Source organism: Mustela lutreola, chromosome 3 (assembly GCF_030435805.1).
Source record: "Mustela lutreola isolate mMusLut2 chromosome 3, mMusLut2.pri, whole genome shotgun sequence".
NCBI classification, from domain to species: Eukaryota; Metazoa; Chordata; class Mammalia; order Carnivora; family Mustelidae; genus Mustela; species Mustela lutreola.
This window is the reverse complement of record NC_081292.1, coordinates 139872926-139895935: the sequence shown is the minus strand read 5'-3', so window position 1 is coordinate 139895935 and position 23010 is coordinate 139872926. Positions and strand designations below refer to the sequence as shown.

Here is a 23010-nt window from a genome sequence, read left to right as displayed (position 1 = left end):
GCCACAAGAATCAAGAGCAGAGAGACCAGCAATGGTTTTTCAATAACTATAATATGACATCAGAAGGAAAAAATGTATTTGGGTTTCAAAAGCTTCTAAGGAAAAATGAATTTAATTCTTCAAGGAAATCATGTTGCCTAAATATTAATAAATACTTATGAATGTCAGTAAAGAGGTCGTATGTCTTTTTTTAATGAGAGAAAACAGATTTTTTTAAGTAATAGCAACAGCTTTCTGCAAAACTCACATTTAAAAAATCTATTTCCTAAAGTTATTTAAAAAGTATTTTTTAAAAGTTGGTGCCAGTTATACAAAATACTTTAAAAAATTATAGAAACCTGGCCTATAGACTAAACACTCTTTTTGAAATTACTAGGTGGTATAAATTACAGAAAAATTTAAATGGATTATGAAGGCAGCAGTTTCAGTGTAAGTATCTAATTTATTTTAATTTCTATAAACCAAATCCTACTTACAGAAAATTGGAGTGGGTGGGATTCTTCCCATATAGCTCAGCCAATTAGAAAAACTAAAACTCTTATGGCTCATTTAGTATCCATGGTCTTTGTGGACATTTATAAAAGAATTGACTTTCCAAGTTCTAAATGTCATCCTAACATTATAAACCAAGCTACCATTCTGATGATTTATAAGAACAGAAGTTTACATTTTTAAAAATAATATATTCTAAATTGCAACAAAAGCCTTATAAACTATATTATTATAGTATAGAGAAAAGAACAAAGAGGAAAGCCAATGCAAACTCAAAAATATCTTTTCACGTCAGTCTTAGAATTACTTCATGTAGCCACTTGAAATAATGACTTTTTAACTTTTACATAATATTCAATGATATAAAAATGATGGTTTCACTAATAATCTGATTAGCTTCAAAAATCAAGTTAATATTATTATATAGCAGTAATTCCAATTCTTTCTAAATTATTAGAAATTCTAAATCTCTAAATTATTTTACTATCTTCCTAATAAAAGTGTTTAGAAGAAACTTCAAGCCTGACAAAAATCTTCATTAAATTCATCAAAAATAAATCATAAAAATATAAGAATTTTTTTTTTTAAGATGTATTTATTTGAGAGAGAAAGAGAAAGCAAGAGCATGGAGGGGAGGGGCAGAAAGATAGGGAGAGAGAAACTTAAGCAGCCTCCAAGCTGAGTGCAGAGCCTGATACAGGGCTCAATACACAACCCTGAGATCATGACCTGAGCCAAAACCAAGAGTCAGATGTTTAACCAACTAAGCCACTAAGGTGCCCCTGTAAGGATTTTCATAAGGTATGCTAAGAGATTCTCATTTGAAAGGGGGAAAAAAAACCTTACAAAATACTGGTGAAATTATTTAAATTTCAAAAGCTTAAAACCAATTACATATTTATCTCAACAGATAACATCTTTACTCAACATATTCCTGAAAGATCAAAATGAAATAAACTTATTGCCACCCACTCCAAGTCATAACCCATATTACCAAGTATAAATTAACACAAAAGCATTCTACATAAGTTTCTACACACCTCTATCACACTTTTGAACTCACTTGGATAAATATGGATCTTTCCAACAGCAGCAGCAGTTTCTACAAAGTTATTTACCTTGTCCAGGTCTTGCAGTTACAGCTGCTCCAGCAGATGGCGGCTCAAGCTCCTGTCAATTACAATAATGTTATTACAGTGACCTACTACAATGCGCTATTTACAATAAATTAGAATGATATAACAACCTTACCTTTGCTTTCTTTGAGTCTGGATCAAACCTTTCAAGAATTAATTTAGCAGTTTTATAAGTTTCTTTTTCCATGACTTCTTCAAGCTACAAACAAAAATTTCCGTAAATTGTCACACTTTAAAACATATACATGACTTACTTTTATAAGTCCTATTCCAAAAGTGATCAAGTACAATGCTTAAAATAAACAGCATACAATATATTCAGATAGCATCAAAGACTTCCTACAGTCAAATAATTAAAATCTACATTTTAAAATGGCTTCTAACCTCTAATATGTTACTTGTATTTAACAGCTTTACTGCAAGGAAATACCAAATACTGCTAATTGTTTACATATAATGAGGAGAATAATTACATGCACCAACTTCAATAATGGAATGTGCAAAAATCTATCAGCCATCATTATTGGAAGTTATTAGACATGACAAGCAAATGACAGGCAATTCCTCAGATTTATTTCCTCATAGCACTTAATGCTATTAATTTAAAGAAGGTCGTTAGCCAAGAGCTTTACAAAATAAAATCTCTGTGCCAATTAACTGCTGTCAGCATCGATTTTAGATTATTTATTAGCAGAAGCAATTAGCTTGCTGCAAATGCAGTGAAAACTCACTAACTGGGAGAACAGCCATGGAATTTGCTCAAATGACTTTAAGAGCTGAAACTCCCCCTTTTTTACATAGATTCAAACAACTTTACAGGGGAAAAAAACCACAGTAAGAATTTAAGTAAAAATTTTACTGAGTTCTATACACACACTAGGGGCTGTAATTAAAACAGTTCATTATTACAGCATTTTATTTACAATACACTCAAGTCAGTCAGGGTTTAATTTAAAAAGCAATAACCAGTAAAGTATCATTTTAGCAGTTATGGCCCAGTATCAGAAAAAGTTTAATTTTAGTATAAGACAGTTGTATTATGACAAATAGCTAATGTGTAGAAGAAAATGCTTTGTAAAAATTGGAATGGGACCTTTTCCTTCTCAGTGACCAATGACAGCCACTTAGATTCATTAAATGTCACATTTATTCAAAAGGTCATTTATTTTAGAATACAACATGGAGCACATTTACCAAGTTTAAAATACAGTTAAAAATATGCTACCCAACAGTAGTTAATGGGCTCCTTATTAAAAATTCAATTCAGCATTTAAGAAGCTACATGCTTAGATGAATAATTTAACCTTGGTTTAGTGAAAATAAAACATTTTCCTAATTATTTCAAAATTATGATAAATTCTCAAAACAATCAAGTTTAATGTTCTAATGTAAAGGAAATGTAAAGAAAACTTTAGAGTTGAGAAAAACTGGTAATCAGGATTTTAAAAAAAGGACATATCATATATCCCTAAATCTACATAGTCTATAAGGAATCTACATGGAATATCAATGAATTAAATCCAATAATTTTTAATGTTTTAGACCAACACTGTGGCAATAGAACTTTATGTAATGATGGAAATGGCTTATATCTTCACAATGCAGTAACCACTAAGCCATATGTGACAAATGTTGCTTGTGCAACTGAGGAATGGAATTGTAGTTTTATTCCATTTTAAACAATGTAAATTTAAAAGATACATGGGGCTTTTGGCCACTAATGTGGACAACACAGATCTAGATGAAGATGACTGCTAGGCTTAAAAAGATTAGGTAACACTGTGATTTTTAAAACAACACACGAAACTCAAAACCAAAATGCAACTTCAACAAATGACTGTAACACTTGGTAAACTGTTCAGCAAGTATTCATTTTTATGTCTATGTTCATGTAAAGTATCTTCAATAAAGTCATTTTTTAAAGCACTAAAAGATGTAAATCTATTCTCCTTTTCCTTAGTACTTCTAGCAAAAATTTTTCACATAATTGCTTAATTAACACATGTATCCATACAACATTTTAGGTGAATAACTTGTTTTAAACAGAGACATTCTGATAAGTGCAAAAAACATAAACCTTAAACTCCGAAGTCAGAAAAAATCTGGGTTCAAAGCACACCTCCATTCTTAATTATGTAGAAAGACTGAGCAATTCCACTGGCCTCAGTTTCTCTTTTTGTAAGGCAGATACACTAATATTTTCTTCATAGCACCGTTAGGCACTTTAAATACAATAATATATGAGAAAGAGTCTCTAACAGTACCTAACACAAAAACACAAAATCGTTAGTGATACCCCAATTATACAGAATGGGTCTGAAAACAGCAGTGTTTCCAATACGCAACATATTCATCCCAGGATTCAGGAATGAAAAATTAGATTCTCAAAACTCCCTAAAATATAAGTTGCACTGTGTTTTTCATAATTTTTTTTAATTTTTTAAATTGTTCTATGATAAATTATACTAAAAGTTTCAGGGCTTTTTATTTAAAAAAGCAAATAATAAACATAGTTTATTATGAATCAATATTTTGACAAGATTATGTATTTCAATGACATGTAAAAATTATTTCTACTTGATACAGACATTTCATCATAGATAACACTAAAAGAAGAGAACATGAATACAAATGTCAGAAAATAATTTTTAATTTTAAAAGGTAATCCTACAAATATTTAATATGTAAATTATCATTCTTGAAATAAAATTTTAAAACAGAGCATCAATTGCTCTATCCAGTATTCTTGATCTTTGCTTTGTGCCAAATATTCTAGATATAGAAAAATATCTTTTGTTACGTACTCGTCAAATTATTAGGAATGTGCCCCAAACCATCTTCAACACACAGCATTAGGGTACATGTTGCATTATATAAACTCATCTTTTTTACAATGATGAAAATACTGTCTGCTTACCCTGATTTTGGTTATACTGCTGAAATCAATACAAAAGTTTTTACTAGTTCAGATTTTACATCATTTTCTGATTTCACATAGTATTCCACAATAATAGTCACATCTTTTCTCTCTGCATTTCTTCTACTAAAGTATTTACAAAGATCTGTAGCCTACAGTGAATATTCAAATACTGGAAAATGGCAGCAAAAATTATTGGGTAATATAAATATAGCATTTGAAACTTCTAGTGAGGTCAACAGCCCTACACAGAATTACATGCTGAACTTGCTAATTTAAGTACTTCTTTTGCTTCTAAAATTTATTTCATAGAATGTCATTCATAAATTGTACATAAAATTTATCATGTATATAAGCTTATTATTACTTACCTGTAAGAATAATTCACCATTGACAAGAAATGGGACCCATAAAATATGGCCACAAAAGCAAGACTGACTGATTAATTAGACTGTAAGACCTCTCTACTGCATGCTCCTGTCCTGTTCCCACAAATGTCCATATTAACCTATAGCTCAGCATGTCAGCATTTCTTGCTCTTTCTTTCAACTGGCAGTAGCGGATTTCTTTGAAGCAGTAACATTTGTAGTTAGTTGTTAGGCTATACTACTCAGAGAATTATAACACTTCCCCCTATGTTCCTAATTTCTCAACTGATTTTTCTCAAAATTCAGAAAAACACAAATTTCCTGAGAAATGCCAGAAAGGAATTACCACATAGAAATAATATTCTTGAGGGGCACCAGGGTACCTCACTTAGTCAGCTGAGCTCAGTAGGTCGACTCTTGGTTTTCACTCAGGTCATGATGTCAGGGTCATGAGATTCAGCCCTGCCTCTGGAGCCTGCTTAGAGATTCTCTCCCCTTCCCTTTCCTCTCCTTCTCCCTCTGCTCATCTCCCACCCCCCACCTCCCTTGTGAGCAGGCCCAGGCTTTCTCTTTCTGAAATAAATAAATAAAATCTCAAAATAAAGGAAAAAAAGAAATACTATTCTTGGAAAAGTATGGTATTTTCATGAACACACTTAAATTTCGACTCATGTTCTGATGGATCTTGATTTTGAACTGTGTTGATGGAATGCTCATGGATGCAAAGGGATTATCGATTAAGCTAATTTTTTTTCAAAAGCTGAATTTTTTTTGAGTAGCAAAATGTACACATCTAGACTAGGGAGTTTTTTAGATAATTAGAGATTTTTAGTTTTATTTTAATAAGTAAATAGTTACATTAAGTTCTTAGATTTAAATCATTGTCAAGATACTAATTTTCCTGGGCGCCTGGGTGGCTCAGTGGGTTAAAGCCTCTGCCTTGGCTCAGGTCATGATCCCAGGGTCCTGGGATCAAGGCCCGCATCAGGCTCTCTGCTCAGCTGGGAGCCTGCTTCCTCCTCTCTCTCTGCCTGCTTCTCTGCCTACTTGTGATCTCTGTCTGTTAAATAAATAAATAAAAATCTTTAAAAAAAAATATTAATTTTCCTAAGTGATTTAACTTTTTAATCAATTAATAGTTCATGTTCTTTCTTAAAATTACACTTATATGAATTATGTATTATTTTACAAATCTATTCAGAATAAAGAGATGCATCCCTACAGAAACCACCTTTAATAAAATGTCAAGTAGTAAATATAATTGGTTTTCATTTTGTTATTGAAAGAGGAAGGATAGGAGCTGAATATTTTTGGACTGATAGTTATATTCCTACAGGCAATTTAATAATAAAAGTATTTTCAAAGCTAATGTAGAGTTTAAACTTAAACATTCATGAGCAAGATCAATTTTTATTACATTTAGTTTTTGTTCAAAAGTAGTGCCCCTTCTTTTTCCTCTCATTACCAGCAAAATGATCAGCAAGCACTGTGCTCCTTTACTAACTCACCCTTAACACCTATTGTTCTAAACAAAGTAAATGTAAAGCAACTCAAACAAAGTAGCTCTGTTAAGGGCTTGAGTAATAAAGTCCAGGGATGAAGTTTCCAGTAGTAACCATCATGACCAACAATAGTCAAGTCAATGCAAATTGTTCCCTAATTAATAAAATGAGTTGGAACAGCCAACTTATTTTTCTTAAATCATACTGCAAGAAATATGGCATATTAAACTATTCTGTAATATTGACACCGCTTGAACCATTCAGATAAAGACAACTCTTGGCCCTGAAGTGAATTTTCCAACTGTGAGGCCTAGATGAAGCAGCTTTATGCTGTCCTTCCTTTGAGGGTTATTAAAGAAGTAAATAGCTTAATTTGTCTTTTCAGTTTTCCAAGTATGCTCTGTTACTCTTTTTTGCCCAATCACCTGTTTTCCAAGATTCTGCTTTCTGGTCATGTGACAGCACTGATATTGGATCAGATTCTCTTCACTTAAATTTCTTTTTATTTAAATTTTCTTCTTTTTTTTTTTCTTTGTCTTCCTTCTTATATTTTCTATATTAATAAAAATTTCTCCATTTTGATACAAGTAGCGTTTAGCTCTGATCACCTCTATCAGCCCTTCTTTTTAAGCAAACCAAACTAATCATATCACAATTTCTATCAGTATTTCCTCACTTTGAATTTATGGCTGTTATATAATGCATGGAATTAAAGAAATATAATAAGGTATAAGGGAATATCTCTATGTTTCAGGACCATTAAAAATGTCAATGCAATGTTGGTAAATCACAGAACACTGAAGAAGCTCAAACAAATAAGAAATCCTTTCACAATTAAAGTTTTTTTTATTTTTCAAGCACTTAAACTCTCAAGACCAGTGTCTTTTATTACCAATTCAAAAACAATTTTTTTTAAGTAAGCTCTAGGCCCAATGTGGGGGTTGAACTCACAGCCTCAAGATCAAGAGTTGCATGCTCTATCAACCAAGCCAGCCAGCCCTGTGCCCTCACAGAACAATTTTTACACTAATCTTAACTTTCATAATGTTTATTAGTTTCATAATCGTTACTTATTACATGTTACACTAAAATACACTGATCATATGCATCTGATTAAATTTCATTAAGTTTCTACAAAACAAGCCACTGTTACCAATTATCATTTTCATACTTCAAAAATAATTATATAAAAAGGCATATGTAAATTCAAGCCTAACACGAAGTTCAATTCACTTATTAGAGGGTATGATAATGCCCTATAAATAGCTAGGGCCATTCTTCTCTTATGCTTGGCCCCCTTTCCAAACATTTAACTGGCCCCACAAGAGATACCCATGTGATCAGAGCTGCTGATAGAAAATGAAAGAAAAACAATTCTTTCTTTCCCCCTTTCTTCAGCCTTTTCATGTTAAATTTGACTTTTACAACCAATCTTCTTGATCCCCCTCTCTCCTAGCCTTACCTAGCCTTATTCTGTCCAGAAAACCTGAGAAGTGACATATGTAGATGTTTGATCCTTTTTTAACCCTAACAATCAATTTGGATACCCACCTTTTTACCCCTCTGCCTCATTTAACCTTCCAATGATTCATTTACTTGCTTCTCAGCTTACAACTGCATAGATTCCCAGACTCAAAAAAAAGTCCACATAACTACTTTTTCCTGTCAATCATAATTAATTAGCAAAAATATTCATAATTTAGCTTCATCATTAAAATGCTATCCATACTTGTTACTTGGATGGTCATAACGTATAACAGATAAACATTGTTTATTCAGTTCTTAATGTATTTGTTTTACATAAATTAATTTTAAATAAGTTAACTTACTATTTTTTTCTTCTGGGATTTTAAATCATCCAATGCTTCATCTAGAAAACAAGATTTAAATCAAAGCTAAATCAGATATTAAGATACTTAGATATCTTAAAAACAGTATGCCAAAAGATATATATTAAGCAACCACAAGGAAACTGTCTTATTTTAGAATTTCTCACTGATGTGTACAGATAAAAATTATCTCAATCTTCACACATATATATTTCATACTGTTGCCTATATATTACAAAGCTAAGTAGCAAAAAATTGACTTTACATAGAATAAAACACCTTTCAAAATTTAAAAAGATCTAAACATTTTATCAAATAGAATTTAAGTAATTAATAATTTTTAATTAAATTTAAAAATAAAATTACTATTTCTTCATTAAAGTTCAAGGATAGCAAACATATGAATACCCAAATCAAAGTATACTATTTATGTAAAAATCCAAAGACAAACTTATACAAAGATTTTACTGTAATTTTTCAGTATTTTAGTTTTTAATGTGTTAGGCAACTTAACTATTAAAAGGAAAAAAAGTCTGCTAACATGTGAAAAGAGAGTAGTCATCTATAGTTAGAGAAGAGCAATGAAATATTTATTCCTTAATCGAGAAGTCAGAAAATTTTTTCCATAAAGGGCCAGACAGTAAATACTGGAATTTTGGCCAAAAGGCAAAATTGAATAAGTACTTTTAAAGCAAAAGAATGAACAAATTTCCATAAATCTTTACTGACAAAATTCAAATATAATAATAATTAAGTTCAATTTTTTGTAACATAGGTCTATCATTGAAAAGAATAAAATTATTTTCTTTTGGGTGAATAGATAACATTTCACTTAAATGAGGTTCAAAGTTGCTGTTCCCTATCATCAAAACTGACTGCAAATATTAATACCTTAATGTTGATCTGTCATGAGATTTTACACATTTGACTTTTGAAAATGTTTTTTCACATGTATAGGTAGAGCTAAATACTGAAATCAAGTGACAAGCACATGATTTTAACTGAGGATATTCATTGTTTGGAAAGCATTTATAGAATTCTTTAATTCTTCTATTGACATTTGCCTTTTCTTATCATTACATTGGAAATTAAACACTTCCAATTGAAAATAAGTGGAAGCCCCTCAATTGTACAGTTAAGTGGATTCTGCAATATGGAAACTTCATTTGCACTTCTTGAAGTCTGAACATCACTGCTGGATTGCTTTTTTTTGGCCAAGATCAAGTGTGAAAAACACTGTTAGAACAATTGTTTGAGCTCAGATCATATACTTGATACAAATTTCTGGGGGAATGGAGATTGTGCTTCTTGTTTTAACTTTTCACAATCTTTTTAAAAAATTACTTTGTGTTATTACAATGATATTTGTTTCCAAAATGACTTTATAGCGTATAGGTTTTGCATATAAGGACTGTTTTGTCTTGCAATCTTAGGCTGAATTCATTAAGAACCATTATCAACTCTGCAGCAAAAGCTAATTTTCCAAAGCCAGTCAACATTCAATCACAGTGGTTGCATGCAGAAATATTACACTCTAGGCCCTGAGCTCAAAATATCACAATAAAACTTTACCACTGCTGAGCCATCAAACTGCTGTGGGGCTGGGCAGGTTATGATAGTCAGCTTCTATTTCTGATGAAAGTTCACATAATTGACAATGGTTAAGTTCATGAGTGTAAATGAAGTTCCCATTGACACTACTAATTTAATAACACATGGTAGGTTCAATTACGCTTGGCAAAGTACCCGCTGTCACATAACACAATGAGTAACCACAAAATTTAAACACCTTACAATTTCACAAGTTTGTACATTAATCCAAATAAGCCTTTTTCTGCTTCCCACACTTTTTTAATATAGTTGACACACAATGCTACATGAGTTTCAGATATACAACTTAGTGATTTGACAAGTTTATACATTATGCGATGTTCACAAGTGTAGCTACCATCTGTCCTGTTACATCACTATTACAGTATCACTGACTGTATTTCTTATGCTGTGCCTTTTATTCCCATGACCTACTCACTGCATAACTTGAGGCCTATATCTCCCTCCCCCCTTTACCATTTTGCTCAATCTCCCACTCTCCTCTCCTCTGTCAATCATCAGTTTATTCTCTGTTATTTACAGGTCTGATTCTGCTTTTTGTTTTTTGTTTTTGTTTTTGTTTTTTTAGAGTCCATTTATGAGTAGAATCATATGTTGTCTTTCTCAGTCTGACTTATTTCACTTCACATAATACCTTCTAGGTCTATCCATGTTGTCTCAAATGGCAGTCTCATCTTTTTTATGGCTGCGTAATATTCCATAGTATATGATATATTTATATACACAGAACATGTTCCTTATCCATTTGTCTATCGATAGGCACTTTGGTTACTTCTGTGATTATTGTAAACAATGCTGCAATAAACATAGGGATGCATACATCTTTTCGAGTCTGGTTTTTTTGTTTTGTTTTGTTTTCATTTTTTCTGGGTAAATACCCACTAGTTGAATTATTGGATCATATGGTATTTCTCTTTTTAATTTTTTGAGAAACCTCCAAACTATTCCCCACAACGTCTGTACCACAACGGCTGTACCAATTTACTTCTGCACCAACAGTGCACAAGGGTTTCTTTCTCACTGAAACTTGTTTATCTTTTCGATTTTAGCCTTTCTAACAGGTGTGGGATGGTATTTCATTGTAGTTTTGATTGGTACTTCCCTGATGATTGATGATATTGAGTACCTTTTCATGTGTCTGTTGGCCATGTGTATCTTTGGAAATATTTTACCACCAATATTTATAACACACCTTAGCAGATTCCACTTCAGGTTGTACTGAACTGGTGTTTTTTCAACTTTGAAGATATTCTGTCCTAGAGTTGTTTTATAGAGATTTTATGTGGAAGTTAATTCAGTAACTGCAAGCTCAAAATTGATTCCTCAAATAAACTACAATTGAGGAGTATCAGAGCCAAGGAAGATCACTTGGAATCATTTACCATGTTTTAAAATTAACTATCTTGCTTCCAATATTCTCAGTTCTTCAAATTGTTCATGCCAAAAGGCTACTTACTAAGCAAGTATAGCTTCTCTGAACAATTCTGTTCAGCTGCTGCAATCAAACAGAATTCAATTAATTCACCACTGGTAAATAAATGGCTTTCCCTGCTTCACTAATAAGCCACCCAGAAACTTACTGCATTGAAGCTCCATTTTCACTTTTAATTTTTATGAAGAAATTCAGCTATGATGAGATATTCCATTTTAAATGTTTTACTTTTTCTGACCATTGCTTTTCTGTGAGTTGGGAGTATCATGAGTTAAGTACTCATGGTAAAATGGTAATGTCAATGTATATTTGTATTCTTTTAGCACAGTCCACTATGCCCTAAAAATGCAACATTCAAAGTCCAATCTTCTCTTCTTTTGTTGTTTTTATATGTTGAGTATGCATTGATAATTAAAAAAAAAAATTGTCACAATACATACGGCACATGGCACATGAAATGTCAACTTATAAATTTGTATCATTTGTCGTACATTCTCCAACAGTCTCAAGTGTTGAGATGAGAGCACCACATATAGTTTGCTACAAGTACTTAATTCTGCCACTGTAGGATGAATGCAGCTACAGACAACATTTAAATTAATGGGCAGTGTTTTGATCCAGTAAAAACAGAAATTTGAATTTCATATAAATGTAATGTCACAAAATATTCTTTTGAATTTATTCAATGATTTGAAAATGTAAAAATCATTCTTTTCTTTAGGATTTTATTTATTTATTTGACAGAGAGAGAAAGAGAGCACAAGCGCACAAGCAGGGGGAGGGGCAGAGAGAGAAGCAGGCTCATTGGGGAGGAGGAAGCCTGACGCAGGGTTCAATCCCAGGACCCTGAACCAAAGGCAGCCACTTAACCAACTGAGCCACCCAGGCATCCCTAAAAGTCATTCTTAAATCATGACCTGTACAAGGTAGTGGGCAAGACTTGGCCCACAGGCTATAGCTTGCGAACCCTTAATCTATATTATGTCCAAAGCAAAAAACAAAGGAAATAAAACTAAAACAGAACAAAAAACAAAGACACAATCAATAGCTTCAGGCTGACTTGATGCTAAAAAAATATATTTGTAGGACAGTAAGATAATCTTTTCTGATGTCTATTTTAAATGTACATATAATACCTATTCAAATGAATTAGATTTTTTTAAAATAAAAGGATCCCTGAAGTAAATTTTTAACGCAACCCCTTTATATAATAACCATGTCCTGATGTGCCTATTTCTAAGTTAAAATATTCATACATTTAATTTCCTTAGAAAAGTGTTTCCAAGCACTCTTTTAAAATAAGTTTTCTTATATTTTCTACTATTTTGTTAGTTCTATGAGGTCAGAGAGCATATTTGTTTTAAACTTATTCCTGTCCTCCTGGTATTTACCATACTATCAAATATCACGGGAAACAACATCATATGTTTATTTTCCTTTTTGATATTTGATATTTGAAAAATATTGATATTTAGCATCAATATTTTTTAAAACCACAGCAAACATAATACTTAATAATAAAAAGTAAAAGCTTTTTCACTGAGTATCGGAAACTAGACAAGGAGTCTGCTATTCCCACTTCAATTCACTATTATACTGAGTCCTAACCCATTAAATAAGACAAGAAAAATTTAAAAAACAAGAAAAATAAAAAAGAATAAGGAACAGAAAAGAAAAATCAGCACCATCAGCCCATATATATATTAATACTTCGCAATTTTTATATATTTTGGCATACAGTTTCACTTAATACTCATAATAATCCATCCTAAACATTTTATGTTTATGATGATGATAATATAGGTTTCCACTTTACAAATTAGGAAACTGATGTTCAGAGAATTAAAACTTATCTGTAGGACAAAAAGACAGCCAATGTGGCTGGAGCAAAAGCAAAAAATGTAGAGTAGAAAGAGATGAAGTTAGAGAATGGGCATAAGCCAGAAAGTAGGATAAAATAATTCAGATTTACTCTAGTTGCCACAGGAAATCAATAGAGAATCTGAAACAGAAAAGACACGACTAAATATACCTCAAAAATAGACTGTTTAGGAAGCCACTCCTAGTATAAGTAGGAGATGATGATCACCTGAATTAGAACAGTAGTAATAGTAAAACAGGTTAGAAGTGGTCAGATCTGAAATAATGTTGGAGGTAGAGATGATAGGACTTTGAAGGGGAGAGAGAAACTCATGGTAGATTAAAGGGAATATGGAGTCAGGACAGGGATTTCCCCCCAGCTGTTTATATGGAAGGGAGATTATATACCAATAGAGACAATCAAATAGAAATAGCTAATACAAAAGAGGATAATGGCAGGAAGAGATAACTGCAAGAACAATGTTCTTGAAATGGCCAGAATATCCAAAATCCAAAGCATAAATGGAGAGCTTAGCCATAGATGGAATCAAGGTCAGTCTTCCAGACTACCACAGAAGGATGCCAACACACTGAGTAACAGATGGAGCTAACTTGATATATTTGGTGGTGGAGGTAGTTCTCATCTGTTTATATCTATTTTCTCCATAAAGTGAGACTCACACATGAGAGTGACCAGGTAGATTTTTGTGGGGTTTTGCTTGTTTTATGAATTTTGAATTTTTATTTGGTTGGTTGATTGGTTGGTTTTATTTTGGTTTGGTTTTTGTTTATTTGCAGGAAGGCAGGTATTATTTATTTGAAGAGAAATACCAACTCAAAAAATACTCTTAAAGAGAAAAAAGTAAATTTTCTAAGAAACTATGAAAAAGGACTGTGCAACAGTACTGAGTATACCTTTAATATTTACAATATAGATTTAAAATAAGTCTGGTCAGGGGCACCTAGATGGCTCAGTCAGTTAAGCATCTGCCTTTGGCTCTGGTCATGATCCCAGGGTCCTGGAATTAAGCCCCACATCAGGATCCCTGATCAGCAGGGACTCTGCTTCTCCCTCTCCCATTGCTCTTCGGCAGCCCAACTCATGTTCTCTCTCTCAAATAAATAAATAAATAACCTTTTAAAAAAAAATAAGTCTGGTCAGTATGCTGTATGATTTTCCTCTAATAAATTTAGCTTTTCTGATGCAGGGACAGATCAAGCTTATGAAAGTTTTAACCAGGATAGAGTCTTGCCAGTCACAGATTAAGCACATAATTGTATTTAAAGAAGGTACAGTTTTTGCCAGACAAGTAGGATGCAAAAGAGGGGCAAAGGAATCAAGGGTATCTGCAAAGAATGGTCACTGGGCTAGCCCAGTGAGCCTAAACCAAGTTGGAGAGAAGCCGTAACTCAGGGGGGCAGTTTGAAAGTCATGTATCTGTATGAACCGTATTTGGATCTTGAATTAAACAAACAAAATACGTACATTTTATGATATTAAGAATTCCTTTTCAGATAGGATAATGTATTGTATTACATTAATGATAATATACTATATAATTTATTTTTTTAAACATCTGTCATGGATAGATATAACTAGGATATACTTCAAAATAATAGAGTGGGTAGATAAGTAGATAGAGTTAAAAATTAAATAAGACTAACCATGAGTTGATGGTTGTTTATGTTGTGTGATAGGCATATGAGGACTTACACTATTTACACCCTGCTTTTGTGTATGTAATTTTGTATATGAAATTTTCCACAGTGAAAAGTTAAACAAGAAAAGAATAAAGAAGTCACATATAAAGTTCATTTAAATAAAATTTATATACCTTTGTTAAATTATAACTCATACTTTTAAGACCTGAAAATCTTTAAAATATATACATACACAGAATACAGAAGGAAATATTATCACAATTTGCATATTTCCATAAAAACAAAAGCCTAGGAGCTATGAGGTTAAAGAGAATGGTACAATTAATAGTACAAATCAAAAGATGTCTAAGTATATTCTACTCTATAATAATGTAAGTTTTGCATAAAGATTAACAAATAATTTCTCTCAATTTAAGAGATGAATTAATGAAATTAGTTATTTTGTGTAAAAAAATCTAAAGGAACAAGACAAAAATAACAAAAGAGAATCCTCTTGATTATTCAAAATACTTGATAGTAAACAACCCTTCAATATTTACAAGATTTTCATTTCAATATCCCGTTTCACAACCTACCATTCAGTAACAAACCAATGCACTATCAGAAGGTGTTTTTTTAAATGTATTTATAAGAATTTAGAAATTAAACTTACTATTTCTTTCTGTTCTCTTGGAAAAGAAGAAAATAAGCACTGTTCTTATGCTCCAGATGCTACAGAGGAAGCAAAATTCAGAAACAAAAACCATTATTAAAATAAGTGAATTAGAAGACATATAAAATGAAAACAAATACACATTTCCACTTAGAATTCAGTACAGTGCTTCCCTTTATATTTTGAAAATCAGAAAGTACTCCTTTCTTTCAGAAACATCAGAGGTCTACATCTGCATTCAAAAAAGTTCTCAACCTAAAATCCACAGACTTTCTGAGGGTTCCCCAGAATTATGAAATTGCCATTGTGTGCATAACTTTATTTCTCTGGAGAGACCACTGTGTTCATCACTCTGTAAGGAGTCTATGAAACCCTCCCTCAAAAAACAAATTAGACAGTCCCCTCTAACTAAGTAAGCATCAACTCCAAAAATCTGTCCATTCCCACGCATTGAGGGAAAAGCATTTTACAAATCCAGCACATTGCATAAATGTAAGTTGCGGGACACCTGGGTGGCTCAGTGGGTTAAAGCCTCTGCTTTCAGCTCAGGTCATGATCCCAGGGTCCAGGGACTGAGCCCCACATCCGGCTCTCTGCTTGGCAAGGAGCCTGCTTCCTCCTCTCTCTCTGCCTGCCTCTCTGCCTACCTGTGATCTCTGTCTGTCAAATAAATGAATAAAAAACTTTTAAAAAAATAAATAAATAAATGCAAGTTGCTACTACTTCCTTATTATTTAACATTGGAAGGATCTTCCCTACTAAACAAAATAAGCTATCTAGAAGAAAAAAAAGCCTATCTTCAACTAAGTACTTGATAAGTAAACTTAGCTAAATGCCACCTTTTAAATATTTTATGAGAAGAATTCTCTGGGACTTATATTAGTAAAACATCAAATGATATTAAAAGTAAATTAAAGAATGATCCTAATCACAAATTTGTTAAGGTCATCTCTTTTTTTTTTTTTTTTTTTTTTTTTTTTAAAGATTTTATTTATTTATTTGACAGAGAGAGATCATAAGTAGGCAGAGAGGCAGGCAGAGAGAGAGAGGAGGAAGCAGGCTCCCCGCTGAGCAGAGAGCCTGATGCGGGACTCGATCCCAGGATCCTGAGATCATGACCTGAGCCGAAGGCAGCGGCTTAACCCACTGAGCCACCCAGGCGCCCCAAAGGTCATCTCTTAAATTCAATGTAACTATAGCAAAATACCTCTTTCTCCAAAGAACATGGTGGAACATATATAAACATCATTCATAATTTCATAAAAGCAATACATTTTAGGGGTGCCTGGGTGGCATTAAATTCATATCTTTCAATAATTACTCTAAATGTAAATGGACTTAATGCTCTAATCAAAAGACAGAGGGTATCAGAATGGATTAAAAAAAAATAAGACCCATCAATATACTGCTTACAAGAAACTCATTTTAGACCCACACACCTCCAGATTGAAAGTGACAGTGTAGAGAACCATTTATCATGTTAATGGACATCAAAAGAAAGCTGGAGTAGCCATCCTTGTATCACACAAACTATTATCTTAAACCAAAAGAGATTATTATATTTATAATATCATAATAAATGGGTCTATCCAAAAAGAAGATCTAACAATTATAAATATTTATGCAATTAATATAAAGCAATTAATAACAAAATTAAAGAAACTCATTGATAATAATACAATAATAGTAGGGAACTTTAAATTTCCCCCTCACAGCAATGGACAGATCATCTAAGCAGAAGATCAATAAGGAAACAAGGGCTTTGAATGACACACTGGACCAGAAGGACTTCACAGATATATTCAGAACATTACAACCTAAAGCAGCAGAATACACATTCTTCTCAAATGCAGAGGCAACAGTCTCCAAAACAGACCACACACTACATCACAAATCGGGTCTCAACCAGTACAAAAAGACTGAGATCATATGTCATGCATATTTTCAGACCACAATGCTATAAAACTTGAACCACAAGAAAAAATTTGAAAGGGAAGTTAAATAAAATCCTACTAAAGAATGAGTGGGCCAACCAGGAAATTAATGAAGAATTTATAAAATTCATGGAAACAAATGAAACACAACAGTTCAAAACTTCTGGGATGCAGCAAAGGTAGTCCTAAGAGGGAAGTATATAGCAATACAAGCTTTCCTTAAGAAACAAATCTCAAATACACAACTTACCCTTACACTCAAAAAAGAGCAGCAAATAAAGCTTAAATCCAGCAGGAGAAGAGAAATAATAAAGATTACAGCAGAAATCAATGATACAGAAATTTAAAAATAAAAAACAAAAGAACAGATCAGTGAAACTAGAGAGCTGGATCTTTGGAGAATTTAGTAAGATCGATAAATTACAAGCCAGACTCATCAAAAAGAAAAGAGAAACACTGAAGAAATACAATTACAAGAGAATATTAGGTGCAATCATATGCCAATAAATTAGCAATTAAATTTGGAAAAAAATGGATAAAGTCTTAGAAATATATAAACTACCAAAACTGAGAGGAGAAAAAAATAGAAAACCTGAAAAGATCCATAACCAGCAGGAAACTGAACTAGTTAAAAAAACAAACAAACAAACAAATCCCTAACAAACAAGAGTCTAGGGCCAAGTGGCTTCCCAGGGAAATTCTACCAAACATTTAAAGAAGAATTAATACCTACTCTTCAGAAACTGTTTCAAAAAATAGAAATAGAACGACAACTTCCAAACTCGTTCTATGAGGCCAGCATTATCTTAATCCCAAAACCAGACAAAGACCCCACTAAAAAGGAGAATTACAACCAATATCCCTGAGGAACATGGATGTAAAAATTCTCACCAAGATACTAGCTAATAGGATCCAACAGTATACTGAAATGATTATATACCACAACCAAGTGGAGCTTATTCCTGGGCTGCAGGGGTGGTTCAAATCACCCTCAAATCAATCAACGTGGCACACTACATTAATAAAAGGACAAGAACCATATGATCTTCTCAATAGATGCAGAAAAAGCATCTTTTCTTGATGAAAAAAACTCTCTGCCATGTAAGGATAGAGGTAATATACCTCAGTATCATAAAAGCCATATACAAAAGACCCCAGCAATTATCATCCTGAACAGGGAAAACTGAGGGCTTTTCCCCTAAGGTTAGGAATACAACAGGGATGCCCACTCTCACCACTGTTGTTTAACATAGTACTGGAAGCCCCAGCCTCAACAATCAGACAACCAAAAGAAATAAAAGGCATCCAAATTGGCAAAGCAAACTTTCACTCTTTGCAGATGATATGATATTCTATGTAGAAAACCCAAAAAACTCCACCAAGAAACTATTAGAACCGATACAGGAATTCAGCAAAGTTGCAGGATATAAACTCAATCCACAGAAGTCAGTTGCACTTCTCTACATAGCAATAAAGCAGAAGAAAGAGAACTCAAGGAATTGATCCCATTTACATCGTATCAAAAACCGTAAGATACGTAGGAATAAACCTAGCCAAAGAGGTAAAGGATCTGTGTTCTGAAAACTATAGAACACTTATGAAAGAAATTGAGGAAGATACAAAGAAATGGAAAGACATTCCATGTTCATGGATTGGAAGAACAAATATTGTTAAAATGTCTATGTTACCCAAAGCAATCTACACATTCAATGCAATCCCTATCAAAATAACACTAACATATTTCACAGACCTGGAACAAATAATTCTAAAATTTGTATGGAACCAGAAAAGACCTCAAATAGCCAAAGGAATGTTGAAAGAGAAAAACCAAAGCTTGTGGCATAACAGTGCCAGATGTCAAGCTCTATTAAAAATTTGTAGTAAAGACACTATGGTATTGGCACAAAAACAGACATATAGATCAATGGAACAGAATAGAGAACCCAGAAATGGACCTTCAACTCTATGGTCAACTAATCTTCAGCAAAACAGGTAAGAATATCCAATGCGAAAAGGACAGTCTCTTCAACAAATGATATTTGGAAAATTGAAGAACCACATATAGAAGAATGAAACTGGACCACTTTCTTAAACCATACACAAAAATAAACTCAAAATGGATGAAAGACCTAAATACAAGACAGAAATCCACCAAAATCCTAAAAGAGAACACAGGTAGCAACCTCTTCGTTCTCAGCCACAGCAACTTCTTGCTGGACAGGTCTCTAAAGGCAAGCGGAAACAAAGGCAAACAAGAACTACTGGGACTTCAACAAAATAAAAAGCTTTTGCACAGCAAAGGAAATAGTCAACAAAACCAAAAGATAACCAAGAGAATGGGAGAAGATATTTGCAAATGTCTTATCAGATAAAGGGCTGGTATCCAAAATACATAAAGAATTTATCAAACTCAACACCCCAAAAACAAACAAACAAACAAAAAAACCCAGTCAAGAAATGGGCAGAAGGAGAGATAGAGATGGGAGTTGGGGGAAATTGGAAGGGGAGGTGAACCATGAGAGACTATGGACTCTGAAAAACAATCTGAGGGTTTTGAAGGGGTGGGGGATGGGAGGTCGGGGTACCAGGTGGTGGGTATTATAGAGGGCACGGATTGCATGGAGCACTGGGTGTGGTGCAAAAATAATGAATACTGTTATGCTGAAAATAAAAAATAAATTAAAAAAAAAAGAAATGGGCAGAAGACATGAACAGACACTTCTTTAAGGACATACAAATGACAAATAGACACATGAAAAAATGCTCAACATCTCAGCATCAGGGACATACAAGTCAAAACCACAATGAGCTACTACCTGACACTGGTTAGAATGGCTAAAATTAACTCAGAAAATGACAGATGTTGGCAAGGATGTGGAGAAAGGGGAACCCTCTTACACTGCTGGTAGGAATGCAAACTAGAACAGCCACTCTGAAAAACAGTATGGAGGTTTCTCAAAAAATTAAAAATAGATCTACCCTACCAAACAGCAATTGCACTACTAGGTATCTATCCAAAGGATACAAAAATAGTTATAAGAAAGGGGACATGCACCCCAATGTTTATAGCAGCAATGTCCACAAGAGCAAAACTATGGAAAGAGAAATATATTTTTATATAATGCAATATTACATTATATTATATAGATTTATATTTATTTGTAATACTCATATATTTACATATAAATATATATTTATACATAATGCAATATCACTCAGCCATAAAAAAGAATGAAACCTTGCCTTTTGCTACAATATCGATGGAACTAGAGGGTATTATGCTTACAGAAGTCAGTCAGTCCGAGAAAGACAAATACCATATGACTTCACTAATATGTACAATTTAAGAAATAAAGCAGATGAACATAGGGGAAGAGAAGGGAAAATAAAATAAGATGAAAACAGAGAAGACGATAAACCATAAGAGACTCTTAACTCTAGGAAACAAACTGAGGGTTGCTGGAAGGGAGGCTGGTGGAGGGATGGGGTAACTGGGTGATGGGTATTAAGTAGGGCACTTGATGTAAAAGAGCAATGGCTATTATATGCAATTGATGAATCACTAAATTCTACCCTTGAAACTAATAAAATAGACTATATGTTAACTAAATTGAATTTAAATGAAGAATTTTTAAAATTAAAAAAAAAAAAAAAAAAGATTCTCTTTCGTTCTGCCTCTCCAGTCCTGCCTTTGCCGCAGTTGTGCTCTCTCCCTCTCTAGAGAGGAGGGAGAAAGGAAGGAAGGAAGGAAGGAAGGAAAGCAGGCAGGCAGGCAGGAAGACATTGAATCTGAATTCATGTTATTTCTTCACTCTAAAATACATCATTGCTATTCTTGGGAGTTAGCTTGCAAGTCACCAGTGACCCCTGTCTCCTGATATTTACACCTTTGTGTAGTCCTCTTACCAGTGTTGGTCTGTATAACCAATAGAATATGGCAGAAGTAATAGTATGTCACTTCAAGATTAGGTTATAAAGGACTGCAGCTTCCATGTTAGGCCTCTTCTTCCACCCACCATCTTTCTCTCTCTCTTCTCTTCTAAGAGAAGCCAGCTGGTATGCCATGAGGACATGAGGGAACTCTATGGAAAGGCCCATGTGGCAAAAAACAGAAGTCTGTGGCAGAGAGCCAGTGAAGAGATGAGGCCTGCCAAAAACTACATGTATGAGCTTAGAAGTAAATTCTCCAGCCTTAGTTAAGCCTTCAGGTAACTGTAGCTCCAGCCAACAGCTTAACTGAAATTTGTATATAAATAAAGACCCTAAGCTAGAACCACCTAAGTTGCTCCCACATTCCTTCCTGCCCCTCAGAAACTGTGAGAGATAATAAACATTTGTTGTTTTAAGTTACTAAGTTCTAGAACAATTTATTACAGCAATAGATAATCAAAATATGCTTTTTATGTTGTGGTGACTCGTTTTTATGACTCAGACAACTATCTAAGCATTAAAAAAGGCACTGAGCACTGTCCTTATCAAGGGAAGGGAGAGAAGAGTTTAGACATACTGCTCATAACACTGAAAGATGCTACAACAGGAAACTCTCATACTATTTCTCCACTACAAACCCACTGAAATAGTGGCAGCACAGAGATGATATACGGGGAAAAAAATGTACAGGAAAACAGAGAACATGGGAAGGAATTGCAGAGAAAGTGACTAGTATTCCGTAGAAAATCAGGAAATTTTCTTTGATATTTTTTAGAAGCATATATACTTTTCAAAGTGTGAAAACTACAAGAATTGAAATATACTCCCTTACTTCAAAATAAAACGCAGTAATCCCTTTTGCAGACAACAGGTTCTCCTTTTGGTTTTTATCAGAATTGCTGCTGGAGAAAATGAGCTATCAAACAACACACACTTCTTTCAAGACTTGAGCAGCAGAACATATGTAGTGCATTCATCTTTAAGGCTAAATTAAAAGAAATCCTTTTGTATTTTTAAAACAAAATTTAGGGGGGGAAAGGTACTTCAGAAATCCGTCTTAGTTATTCCAATAAAGGTTTTGCTTTCCTAATAGTTAAATATAATTTATGAAAATAGAACAGCATGTTTTGTGAAGATATTAAAGATACTATTACTGACTCCTACTTTGACAGTGGTATAATTTCTACTTCCCTCTTCTCTTCTTAGAAATCCTCTAGGGGCGCCTAGGTGGCTCAGTGTCATGATCCCAGGGTCCTGAGATTGAGCCCGCATCGGGCTCTCTGCTCAGAGGGAAGCCTGCTCTCTTTCTCTCTCTCTCTGCCTGCCTCTCTGCCTACTTGTAATCTCTGTCTGTCAAATAAATAAAATAAAATCTTAAAAGAAAAAAAAAGAGAAAGAAATACTCTAAACAGAGGACCCCGGGTTGCTCAGTTGGTTAAGCATTTGCCTTCAGCTCAGGTCATGATCCTGGGATCGAGCCCTGAATCAGGCTCCCTGCTCAGCAGGAAGTCTGCTTCTCCCTCTGCCTCTCCCCCTACCACTGGCTTGTGCTCTCTTGCTGACTCTATCTCCTTAGTAAAAAGAAAGAAAGAAAGAAAGAAAGAAAGAAAGAAAGAAAGAAAGAAAGAAAGAAAGGAAGGAAGGAAGGAAGGAGAGAGACTCTAAACAACAGGGAGATCAAACAA

General features: G+C 33.5%; 1 protein-coding gene across 5 annotated transcripts in view; it reads right to left on the bottom strand.

Moving 5' to 3' along the window:
- Positions 1–23010, bottom strand: part of LNPK (lunapark, ER junction formation factor) — an 83750-nt gene that overhangs the window by 38432 nt on the left and 22308 nt on the right. For all 5 annotated transcript variants that reach the window (XM_059166975.1, XM_059166978.1, XM_059166976.1 and 2 more), the window contains 4 exons: positions 15462–15520; positions 8245–8285; positions 1744–1827; positions 1611–1662 (listed from right to left, as the gene is read on the bottom strand). In XM_059166975.1, the coding sequence (XP_059022958.1) occupies positions 1611–1662; positions 1744–1827; positions 8245–8285; positions 15462–15520 (236 nt within the window). The remainder of the gene's footprint in view (positions 1–1610; positions 1663–1743; positions 1828–8244; positions 8286–15461; positions 15521–23010) is intronic.